We start from the raw sequence: 13,308 nt of genomic DNA on the forward strand, positions 1-13,308 counted from the left end.
TCATGTACACATCCTTCCAACACACATTGGGACAAGGTTTAATGTCTGTTCTCATTGTTTGGGGAAACCGCCATTTGTAAATCTAGATGTTGGACGTTTGTTTGAAATTGGCTAATTTATATTATTGTGTATATTCTATTCAACTCCGACGGAAGATTTATCCTGGAAAAAAGTTTATTTTCCATGGGTGAGGTTTGGTGGATATTTTTACAACTGTAAAAACAGAAAATTGTTTTTGGAGAGCAATTCACAAATGTCTAGCTTTAACAAGATTTTAAAAATCAATTTTTTTCTTCATTTATTCCGTGCTTTTAAATGGTATTACTCTTCTCCCATCCCTTTTTTGCCCTTTTTACTTCCTTTTTTTCAGTTTTCTTTATATCTCTTCCTTCATAACTTATGGCAAGTGTAACTTGTTGCTAGTGTTACTAATGGCAACACATGATGACAATAACTCCTTTTTCGATATTCTGCCCTCTCTTCATGTTATCTCTTCTCTTTGGTGCTTTAATTTCCCACTTTCTACAATCAATTCTTCAGTATTTTTTCTTTTTTTCTTTCCTTTCTACATCATTTTTTTCTGTCCTTTCTACCGTCTTTCCTTTCTACCACCTTTTTTCTTTCCTTTCTACCGCCTTTTTTTCTTTCCTTTCTACCGCCTTTTTTTCTTTCCTTTCTACCGCATTTTTTCTTTCCTTTCTACGTCCTTTTTTCTTTCCTTTCTACCGCCTTTTTTCTTTCCTTTCTACCGCCTTTTTTCTTTCCTTTCTACCGCTTTTTTTCCTTGTTTTTTCACCTTCTGTTTTGTTGAAGGTTTCCCTTGACAGATGAATGAATTAATGGAAGAAGAATAATAAATATTCCCCGGCTAAAAATACATGATAATGTAACTCTGGGTTGAAAAATGAACCCGGGGACTCCTGACTCAACTATCAACTAACAACAGAGAGCTATAGAGGAAGAAAACATAAAATTTCAGGTATTTAAGTAAATAAATATGGGTAGTCTTTGATCTGATATTTATGTGAATATTTGAATGATATTTTCGAAAGTAAATTTACGATTAATTACAAATACTTTACAGGGAACTTAAGGGAATTTTACTTCATTAGGGGTTCCCAAGACCAATTTTGCCTACAAAACATTGAGTATTTACCATCATTGGGTTTCGTGCCTCCCCCCCTGCCGGGCCCTAGGATAGAATGTAAAGGGAGTGTCTAGCTACACATGGTAGTTGAGCTGAGAATGCACAGTATTGTAAAGATTTTAAGACGTTTGTACGCGGTGTGTAATTGCTAAGTATGAGCGCAAAATCGATCTTTAAAATTCTCTTGGGCGATCTGCTGCCCAGCAGGTTGTGTTGCGGCACAGCTGCCAAGCAGGTTGTGGATGGGGCCAAAGAAAGTGTCTGACTAAACATGGTAGAGCTGAATTAAGTGGTTTCAAGGGAGTCTCTGACTAGACATACGCCAAAGAGGATTTTAAAGATCGATTTTGCACTCTTTCTTAGAAATTAAACACTGTTTTAGAAACTTAGGTGGACGTCGACAATAATTTGTTAGGTTTGCTGGTCGGTCAATTGGTTGGTTGGTTGGTTGGTTGGTCGATAGGTCCTTTGATAAATAGGTTCATTGGTCGGGCTCCTCAACTCTGAAAAAAGTTGCAAATAATCTTGTTAACTGATATATTTCTAACCTGCAATGGAATGCAGGTATAATAAAAGTAAATGACAATGTATTAATGTAGTTGAATATTTAATAATACATATTACTAGTTTTCCGTTTCGGAGTAAAAAGGAGTGATGAAGAGTTTGAGGGTTTGATGTGGTAGTTTAAAACATTTGTAAATACTTCTGAAATATAAACCCGGTTGTTTCAGTGGGATTTACTATGGATTGCAAAGCTATTTATGGATTTGATCTTTCACTTCGTAAAACGTTTCACTGTTTGTTGTTTCTTTTGTTGGAGAGTACAGATATATTTGAACAGAGACTTGTTTTGCTTTGGGGTTCTCTCCGAGAGGGGTTTTGGTAAAGAAAACTACGGGAGGGGGGTTAGAAATTGTATTTATGGTCAACAACTGCAGCATATGTCTTATAGGTCTTAAATGATTTCTAAAACATTTCTCTACAATACTGCACTCTCAACTCATTCACCATGTCTAGTCAGACACTCCCTTTAAAGTCTCATCTGTTTACAGATTAGAGTAGTAGGATCCTAATCATTACGTCTCCTCAGAATTTGGAGTAAATAAAGCATGAATAACTTGCATTTGGTTAGGAATAGCTTAAACAATTAACAAGTATCAAACACATGTAAGTTTAATTTATAGTAACGAATCTCAGATTTATTATGTTTTATTTTTGTAAAAAGATGGTACAGTGCAGAAAGCCCCACTACCAGTTCCTTCACAAATTGCTCTAGACTAGTAGAATACTAAACAGAACATTAGGTTCAAATCTTTCCCAGATCTTTAGTTAATCCTTACTCAGGGTCCAATATTTTACTCCCAGTAAATAACTACGACATGGACTACTCAGTAGACTATATAGAGAAAAACAAAAAGCTGGGGTTGTATCATTTGTTGAAAATCATCTAAAAACTTCAATACATATTTATAATCTCACATACTGTAATGAGAAGGATAAGTGAGAAAACAAAGAAATATGAATAAAAGAATGTATAAGGAAATGAGAGAACGAATAAGAATGAATAAGAGAACGTATAAAATGAGTGAGGAAAAAAGAATAAATAAGAGAACGTATTAAATGAGATAGCAAAGAAGAAAAGAAAAGAGAACGATAAGGAAATGAGAGAGCGAAAAAGAATAAATAAGAGAACGTTAAGGAAATGAGAGAGCGATGAAGAATCAATAAGAGAACGATAAGGAAATGAGAGGACGATGAAGAATGAATAACAGACCGATAAGGAAATGAGAGGACGAAGAAGAATGAATAAGAGAACGATAAGGAAATGAGAGGACGAAGAAGAATGAATAACAGAACGATAAGGAAATGAGAGAGCGATGAAGAATGAATAAGAGAACGATAAGGAAATGAGAGGACGAAGAAGAATGAATAAGCGAACGATAAGGAAATGAGAGAGAGATAAAGCATGAATAAGAGAACGATAAGGAAATGAGAGAGCGACGAAGAAAGAATAAGAGAGCAATAAGGAAATATGAGAACGAAGATGAATGAATAACAGAACGATAAGGAAATGAGAGAGCGATGAAGAATGAATAAGAGAACGATAAGGAAATGAGAGAGAGATGAAGAATGAATAAGAGAGCGATAAGGAAATGAGAGAGCGATGAAGAATGAATAAGAGAACGATACGGAAATGAGAGAGCGGAGAACAAAATTATAAAAGCTGAGAACATAAATGAGAGAGCGGAGAACAAAATTATAAAAGCTGAGAACATAAATCAGAGAGCGGAGGACAAAATAATAAAAGCTGAGAACATAAATGAGAGAGCGGAGAACAAAATTATAAAAGCTGAGAACATAAATGAGAGAGCGGAGAAAAAAATTATGAAAGCCGAGAACATAAATGAGCGAGCGGAGAACAAAATTATAAAAGCTGAGAACATAAATGAGAGAGCGGAGAAAAAAGTTATAAAAGCTGAGAACATAAATGAGAGAGCGGAGAACAAAATTATAAAAGCTGAGAACATAAATGAGAGAGCGAAGAACAAAATTATAAAAGCTGAGAACATAAATGAGAGAGCGGAGAACAAAATTATTAAAGCTGAGAACATAAATGAGAGAGCGGAGAACAAAATTATAAAAGCTGAGAACATAAATGAGAGAGCGGAGTATAATATGAGTAGGAGAGTAGGAGAAGGAAATAAATGAGTAAAAAAAGCAAGAGCAACCACCTTCACTATTTAGTTGAAAGTTCTAGCTTAAAGTTCAAAAAGAGAGAAAAACAAGTCAAAGCATTGAAGAACAAAAGTTGAACAATAAACTTGCGAAGGAAAATGCAGTTATCAAAAAACTTTCTCTGATTCTAAAAACTAAACTGGTTTTATCTGACATAAAAATCTAACTGCAGATATGGACAGGAAAGGAAGTGCAATAATTTTTATACAAATATATCTAAACAGATAAAAAATTGCTAAAAACTGATACAAACAAATGAAAACAAATAAAACAGATAAAAACAAATAAAAACAGATTAAACATAGAAAACAAGTGAAACAACTAAAACAGACATAAATTTTACAAACAAATAAACAGTAAAAAAACAAACAGATACAATTAAAGAGTACAATTTTTTTTGACAATTAAAATTTTTTTAAACGTTTACATTATGAAACAAAACCAGTTTTGGAAATTATTTCTTTGCCGAAAAACTATATTTTGTGTATCCAACTGTATTGCAGAGTACTATGTGTATCCTGTGTAGAAAGCACGATTGTTTACTGTCTGTATACATATATACATATATACATATATACTATGGATCAACTATATATACATCTTCTTCCTTTCTATTCTCTAGTTCAAGATGGAAGGTGACTTAACTTTATGTTTTCTCTGTGGAAAACCTTCCTCTGATACCTGCTCGTATTGTCTCCAGGGAGCAGATTTAATGAATAACCAGATGTAGTTGAACTGCGAAGAAACAGTTGAACCACTTCTTTTGTGCTCCGGCTTAAGTAAAGTAAAGTGGTTCAACGTAGTCTACGTAGTTCAACTACTTCTCGTTTTATATTAAATCTGGTGTTAGGTTGGATACTGTTCAAAGTATCATTTATCAAAACATAGAGCACAGGATAGGTGTCTCCCGTTCCGTGTTGAAGTTAACCAGGAGAAGGGAAGATATGTGGTTGCTACCAGGTATACATAGTTTTATATAAATACACCACAAGGAGAAGGGAAGATATGTGGTTGCTACCAGGTATACATAGTTTTACATAAATACACCACATGTAAAGGAATTAAACAATTGCCATGATTAAAATTCCTTATTCTTTGCAACCTGATGTCGTGGACCTTTGATTTTAAAATATCGAAGGTTTACATCATCAGGTGTTGCAGAGAATAGTGATTAGAAAGTTTGAGATTGTGGCGAGTGTTCAGTTTTTATGAATTTGTGGATTTTCTACGTTATTGTTGCATTCAGGATTTTTAAAAATAGATTTAAAGGGACTGTAAAGGAAAAATGAAAGGCGGTATAGGATAAAGCCTGAGAATTTCAGGTTTTGAACGATACTTATAAGACATCTATCTTATGTTCCTGTCTCGAGAAATTGACATAAAACTGTGTCAAAATTATAGCAAAACGGACATATGTCAGATTTTGTATAAAAGTTTTAATATTAAATAGATCATATTCATCAATTACGCAACCAATCTGAAAACGACTATATCTCTCAGCAACCTGAAAATCTCAGGTTTGCTCCTGTTATAATTGATTTATTTTTATTTTGCATTTTTTATAGATATAATTGATAATATTATTACATTTAATTCGTATAGTCCTTATTAAGTCACCAGTACTTCAGCCAATGGCAGTGCAGTATACTGGTCACGTGATTTCCGTCTGTACCATTTGTCATTGGCTGAAGTTATTGTGACGTAATACGGACTATACGGACTATATGTAATAATATTATCAATTATATCTATTAAAAATTCAAAATAAAAAATTCAAATATGAGCAAACTTGAGATTCTCAGACTCCTGTGTGATATAATCGTTTTCATATTGGTTGCGTAATTGTTGAATATAATCTGTTTAATGCTACAACTTTTATACAGTCCCTTTAATATAGCTAGTGGTTGATAATGTAGGGTTATATACGTACATCATTACATGTGGTTCTAACAATAAAACTTTTTTTACTGTGGTCGTGTGGCTTTTAATAAACATCATTGTGGCTGTGTCCAGATATAGACTTGATAATAATATTGTAATAATGTGGATCTGCATACGAATACTTGGTTTTATATTGTGATTCATAATTATGGCTAGGTCCGATAAGTTAAGTTAAGTTAAGTCACATATACAACGTATACAATCTCTTTATTTTAGAGATATTGCTCCGTTAGAACTGGTGATTCTTGATACTCCAGGTAGTATTGGACCTAAACAGTTTACTAAACCAGTCTGTTTATCCTGCTTGAGCCCGGTATCTGGAGAGTTCTCCTGCTCCTCCTGCAACTACCCCATGTGCTCCCAGGAGTGTGCGGAGAACGTTATCCATACTCAAGGAGAATGCAACATTTTTCCAAGGTAAACAAAACGTAGCAGATAGTTTCTTGTTTTCTCATAATAAAAATATTAAACAAAATTGTGTTTTCATTTTTTTGTTGCATGTTTACTGGAAAATATCTAAATGATAAGGAACATGAATAATGTTTTAAATCTTTAATATAAAGGGAATGTTCCCGAAAAGGCTGAATCCAAATTGAATCTAAAATCGATCTCTGTCTCTAGCGTCTGGAATGTTTATTTGAAAAATCTGAGTAAGGTTCCCCCTAAAATATGCACAATTTATAATTTGAGGATCAAACTTTTTTTCGCAAAAAAAAAGTGAGGAGTCGGGGTTGCAAGTTTAGTTTGTGAGAATAAAAACTTTGTTGTTGTTTATCTTGAAATACAAATTTCAAGGTTTGATTGATGGAAGCTCACCCAGGTATAATTGAGACTCCTCTCTCTTTTTCTTTTCATAACACGTTAGTCCCTGGGAACCTAAGCCATGTGTGCACGTGACAAAATGTTGGCACGTGAGCAAGTTTTATCACGTAAGCGAGTGAAAATTTAAGCATTTAAGAACGTGAACTTGTTAATACCTGAGCACCTGAACACGTGACAAATAGAACAACTGAGTAGTTAAGATGTAATGATGCAAGTGAACAACGTGAACACGTGAACACGTAAAAATACGAACATTTAAACACGTGAACACGTTAAAATAAGAAACATAAACGCGTTTACACTTTAAAATATGAACATTTAAACACGTGAACACGTTAAAATACAAAACATAAGCACGTGAACAATTCAAAATACTAGACATAAACACGTGAACATTTCAAAATACTAAACATAAACACGTGAACAGGTTAAATATACAAATACATATTACCCCATTAACACATTAAAATACAAACACGTAAACACGTGAAAATGTGAAATTACGAAACATAAACACGTTAACTACAATTATTTCAACACGCGAATTTAAAAACAAGTAAACACGTTTCAAGCTCATAACATGTGAACACATAAAAAACACGTAAAATCATGAACGAACGTACGTAGACATGCGTAAATAAATTAAAAATTTTAACATGTGAACAGGTTAAAATGCGAACACATAGCCTCGTGTACGAATACGTAGACATGTGAATATATTAAAATATTGACACCTTAACACGTTAAATGAAAACGTGAAGATTATTAAATTCTAATTTGAATGGTTCTCTAGGTTTCCAGATATAAAGGATTACAGTACAGTACAACCTCAGTACGAGTGTATTGCTCCTCTCCGTCTAATTCTAAACAAGAACAAGGATCCACTTCTCTGGGATATGATTAAACTACACAAGGATCATACTCAGGATAGGATCAGGATTAATCCCCAGTTAGTTCAAGGTTAAACTCATTAAATAAACTTTGAATAAGGAATTCACAAATTGACTTTATTATGTAGTTTTTACTCGCCTTCTTAAAGGGAGTGTTCGCAAAAAATTAAAGGGGGTATAGGCTTACGCCGAAAAATAAGCGCCTTTGATCGCTACTAATCTTGCTTGTATCTATTGCGCCTATAAGGAGAAAATTGTTTAAAAACGACTCATATCGAAGAACGTAGCGTCTATACAAATTCAGAAAGTTGTAAATATTCTACTCGGATCGTAAAAAAATCAATTCAATTTTTAAAAAATCATTCAGATATTACAATAAATAATCATCGATAATTTTATTTAACAATTTTCTCTTTTGACGAAACAGACAAAAGTAAGATTAGTAGGGATCAATAGCTCTTATTTTTCGCCGTAAGCCTATGCCCCCTTTCATTATTCGCGAACACTCCCTTTAACCAAATATCTAAACATATGATTGTACAATTTAAAGTCGTCTTTATTCTTTCAACTTTTCTACAACCAGTAATCTAAATATTTATGGGTTAAAAGGAGTGCTCGCGAAAAATTAAAGGTAGTATAGGCTTACCGCGAAAAATAAGCGCTATAAGAAGAAAATTATTATAAATGACTCATACCGAAGATCGTAATGTCTATACAAATTCAGAAAGATTTATTCCTGTTTCAAGGATTTTTGATAATGAAGACGACCTTTTCATATTTTCCAGGAATGGTAGAAAATCCAGCGCCAGTGAAATATTATAAAATATTAACTGTATAAGAATACGTCGAATTGTTTGGAATTAAATTGATTTGTTTACGATCCGAGTTAATGTTGCATCTTTCTAAAGGTATTGAGTCTTTGCCACAAACTCTGCTTTTCTAAACCCTATATCTTTAGATTCCTATGTCGTAGACCTTAGATATTTCAAACTATGAATTCTGTTAGATCAAATAATGTAAGTTTGAAATATAAAAGATTTGCGACATTGGGTTCTAAAGATATAGGGATTATAAAGTCAGAGTTTTTGGCAAAGACTCAATTCCTTTGTATGGAATTACGTTTTTCGGTATAAGTCATTTTTACCCCCTTTCATTTTTCGCGAACACGATTTTCGTTATGTTAACCACATTCGCAAATATTTAAACTGTCCCTTTTAGAATAATGAGCTGATTAACCTTGTTTCAGAGGAGAGTTATAAGATTACAGGACTTCTCCTACAGTTCTGTAATCTATCCGGAGCAGGGTTTACGGAACAGGATATTATCTTCTCCTCCTCCGTCCTTGCCACCCATGCAGTATCAGTAGGAGAGAACGGACGAGGATTCTATCCTGTGTTTGCATTTATGTCGCATTCCTGTACCTACAATGCTAGGCATGTTATTGATGAGAGTAATTGTATACGGGTATACTCACAAACACAGATAAAACAGGAATGTTTCTGATTAACAGTTTTTATATTTATTTTCCTAATAGCCAGGATACTTACATCAGTAAATAATCCCGCCCCAAACCCCAAAAATAATTAAAACAATTAAAAAGGTTTAACTTAACAAATGTTAATCTTTGCATACTATATGTTCACCTGTCTGGAACCTGCATATTGAACATTGATCCCTTCTCTCTCCACCTTAATTCTTCTTCATCTTCGGCATGGTTCACACCGTTGCCGTTATGGGCCAGCAGTCATTTAGTAATTTTAAATATTTTCTCGTTTGCTCAACGTTGCCCTTTCCGTCAATTTCCTTCATTAACCTCTACCATGCATTAAAGAGTACCATTGAGAATCGAGTATGCCATTACTACGGTACTGTACTTTACTGTACTGTACTTACTGTACTGTACTGTACCAAGAGAAGATTAGAAACAAGTTTTTCCAGGGAGAAGAGATATGTATAACCTACACCAGTCTCCTATCCTGTACATCTCATAGACAGGAGAAACTAAGGTTAGTCTAATAATCCATCTCAATAAACATGAGAACTAAACATCTAAGATAAAGATAGACATTGCTATTTGGGTTGTTCAAAACATTTTAGGTTTTTAAATCATGAAAGCTGCTGCCTTAAGAATTTGAGATGCATCTTATATGTTAAAATTGTATATGACATATGACATCGTGTAAAATTTACTCTAAAGACTAATTTAAGGCCAAAACGGAAAACGAAAAACAAATGGGAAAATTTCTATTTTATCAGTCCTGTTCCCATATTGTTCTGAAAATAAAAAATACTGAATAACAAAAAACAAAATTGATTTTCTCTAATTAGACAGTAAAAAAAAATAATGAAATGTTAAACCGGGTTTGAGGGCGTTTCAGCTAAATTTAAATAAACCTTGTTCAGAAATCTCTGGTTCTTCTCCTGTACCTGTGCCAGGTGTTCTGACCCTACGGAGCTAGGAACCTATATCAGTTCTGTATCCTGTCCGTCCTGTCCGAATAATGGTATAACAAAAAATAAAGATTTTTAAAATCAAAACTATAAATAATAAATAATAAATAATAAATAAGGGTGAAAATATTTCAAAGAAAATGTCGATTCTGTTTTGTGCACCAGCAAAAAAAACTACAGCAAATTAGAAGCAACATTTATTAAAGAAAAAAAACATCCATTTGTCCGTTTTTTGATATTTTAAAAACGGGTTTTTGCTTATATTCAGATTAATTTTTAAAGGATTTTTACTATTTTAACGTTTCTGAACTCAACGGTTCAAGACAAATATTTTGATATCGATCTTGACTTATTTTGACGATTTTATTTGCTTACATTAGTGATTTCATATTGACACAAAAATGCAAAAATCTTTATGAGTTTGCAAATTATAAAAAAATGTGTCAAAGAAAACATTAGAACTGGTGCAAGGGGGATTTGAGCATTTTTATGAAAAAAGTGCTCAATAGTATCACCATTACTGACTGTTCCAAATTGAAAAAATAGGTAACAGAAATGGCTTAACTGGATTTTAAAATGAATATTTTAATCTTAAATGTTAAATTTTTTTTCATTTTAAACATACATGATTAGATAAGTAAACAATTGGCCGGGGATTTCATGTACTGTTGGATAAAATCCTTTTTCTTATCAATACTTTAAATAAAAACTGCTAATGATCTAATAAGTGTGTTCTTGTAAGCGTTTACATAAAACAGAACTTAATAAAAAAATTTAAAAAATTCGGCATTTTCTGGAAATTTTTTTTTCAGTGTTTAATCGAGTATAGCCTAGATTCAGAGTTACCCATGTAGGATTAGACTTCAATAACAAACTAACTCTTCAAACATCTGGCGGCTAAAATTAGTGTTTTCTTCCCTTATTATAGTATTCAAAGATAAAAAATGTTTTGGCAAAAAAAAATTTTAAAAAGTTTGAAGCCATGGGGAACATGGACAGTAAGGAAAAAGACTAAATAAAGTATCCTCAATTCGTCTTAAAAGTCTCATTCTTTAAGGCTAATCCTGTACAGTGTACAGTGTACCGTGTACAGTGTACAGTGTACAGTGTCCAGTGTACAGTGTCCAGTGTACAGTGTACAGTGTACAGTGTAAAGTGTACAGTGTACAATGTACAGTGTACATCCTTCTAAAACAAATCCCAGGGTGAAAAAAGAATGGTGCAATGAATATTCCTGTCTCTCTCTTAACATGGTTTTCAGACAAGATTATAGTTCTCCTTTAAGCTCTAATATCCCTCAATTAACTAAATGCAAATTAGAGATTGTACTTTAATACTTTACAACCGTTAAATTCATACTTCCAGGATAATCTTCTTTTCCTTCTTTGGAAATCTTATTTCAAAAAAAAACTTTTTGTTTTTTGAGATTTTCAACTTGTTTTCTCTTCGGAAATTTTTCTTTTTCTTTGAGATTTTCAAAACTTTGCCTCTTGGGAAATCTATTTATTTAGTTTTTTATTTTCCGAAATTTATATTTAAAAAATTCTTTTTCTTTGAGATTTCCAAATCGTTGTTTTCTTGGAAATCTTATTTTTTTTAAATCTTCTTTTTTGTGAGATTTCCAAATGGGTGTTGATCAGAAAACTTATTTGAAAAGGTCTTGTTTTTCTTCCAAAGAGTTTTTTTATTATTTTCATCTCTTCGGAAATCTTACATTAAAAAATTTTCCTTTCTTCTGATATTTCCGAATCTAATTTGAATTTTTCTTTAAAATTGCCTTTCAGATAGGTTAGACTGCATATATCGAATTTTCGGAGTATTTCTCAGAAACTGTTTAATAAGTCCAAGCATTTGTTCTCTTGTACATTCAAGTCATGATTTTAAATAAACAGCATTTGATCAGACCTGTTACAAGTTGGTTTACTAGATATTTACAAAGCCGTTGACTTTATAACAACATCAAATACACAAAAATAGCTTAAATGTCGTCCTCCTACTCGACAGTTTTATTTCTTCTTTTAAAAAAGTGTCAATTATAATCAAAACTTTCCCATCTTTTATTCTTTTTCTTTTTTTTATTCATACCTCCTAGTTCCAACAATAAATAAGAGGAAAGAGAGAGTATGCTGGAAATTTGGTGATTTGCTAAAGTTAATTTATCTTTTCTAACTTTCTGTCTAACTTTTATTTGAAAGTCCTGACTCCTGAGTTACCCAAACTATTTCATCATGAAATCTTATATTGAGATATAAAAAGTTTGTAGAACAACATTAAAAGTTGGGATGGGGTTTTAAGGGTACTTGGTGTTGGAAAAGGATGCCTGGAAGTGTGGAGAATGTTCTCTTAAAGTTTCAGAGTCCTTGGTTTCCTCCCTTCTCCAGAGTACCAGGTATACAGGATAGTTTACTCCCTTCTCCAGAGTACCAGGTATACAGGATAGTTTACTCCCTTCTCCAGAGTACCAGGTATACAGGATAGTTTACTCCCTTCTCCAGAGTACCAGGTATACAGGATAGTTTACTCCCTTCTCCAGAGTACCAGGTATACAGGATAGTTTACTCCCTTCTCCAGAGTACCAGGTATACAGGATAGTTTACTCCCTTCTCCAGAGTACCAGGTATACAGGATAGTTTACTCCCTTCTCCAGAGTACCNTGATAAATTAAAAATCAGATTTAATTTAAGCTTTTTTATTTGAGAATATATGACTAAGCACGAAAACGTTTTGAATTTTTATGCTTTTGAATAAATTTTGTAAGGATCAGCTAGCTAAGCTGAATACATTTTCATATATTGCTTTCAGTTTATTCTTTATCAAAATTTATTTAAAACGGATTTTTTGTTGATAATATCACAGATAATATGAAATGTTTCAACCTAGGTTCCAGTTTTCTATAATATTTTACAGTGTTTAGTATTCAGGGATATCATGGGAAACAGTCAAAATGGAATAGAGAAACATGAACACTTTCTAAACCAAACCAAACAACTTCTACATCCAAACAATTATCAGGTATATACTGTGAACCAAACCAAACAACTTCTAAATCCAAACAATTATCAGGTATATACTTTGAACCAAACCAAACAACTTTTACATCCAAACAGTTATCAGGTATATACTGTGAACCAAACCAAACAACTTCTACATCAAAACGATTATCATATAGAAATCTATTATATACTCTAAACAAAGCTAAACAACTATCTATTATATATCCTAAACCAAGCTAAACAACTATCTATTATATATCCTAAACCAAGCTAAACAACTATCTATTATATATCATAAACCAAGCTAAACAACTATCTATTATATATC

The 13,308-nt window shown here is 32.7% G+C and overlaps 1 protein-coding gene across 2 annotated transcripts in view; it reads left to right on the forward strand.

Annotated features, from left to right (window-relative positions):
* Positions 1-785: 785 nt before the first annotated feature.
* The window catches only part of LOC111712942 (protein msta), a 16,248-nt gene continuing 3,725 nt past the window's right edge, over positions 786-13,308 (forward strand). For both annotated transcript variants that reach the window (XM_023487707.1, XM_023487713.1), the window contains exons 1-10: positions 786-979; positions 4,506-4,583; positions 4,734-4,843; positions 6,041-6,241; positions 7,440-7,606; positions 8,783-9,027; positions 9,475-9,542; positions 9,940-10,040; positions 12,283-12,376; positions 12,909-12,999. In XM_023487707.1, coding sequence (XP_023343475.1) covers positions 4,512-4,583; positions 4,734-4,843; positions 6,041-6,241; positions 7,440-7,606; positions 8,783-9,027; positions 9,475-9,542; positions 9,940-10,040; positions 12,283-12,376; positions 12,909-12,999 — 1,149 coding nt within the window. In that variant the 5' untranslated portion in view covers positions 786-979; positions 4,506-4,511. The remainder of the gene's footprint in view (positions 980-4,505; positions 4,584-4,733; positions 4,844-6,040; positions 6,242-7,439; positions 7,607-8,782; positions 9,028-9,474; positions 9,543-9,939; positions 10,041-12,282; positions 12,377-12,908; positions 13,000-13,308) is intronic.

Source organism: Eurytemora carolleeae, unplaced genomic scaffold (genome assembly GCF_000591075.1).
Source record: "Eurytemora carolleeae unplaced genomic scaffold, Eaff_2.0 scaffold119, whole genome shotgun sequence".
In the NCBI taxonomy this organism is placed as follows: Eukaryota; Metazoa; Arthropoda; class Copepoda; order Calanoida; family Temoridae; genus Eurytemora; species Eurytemora carolleeae.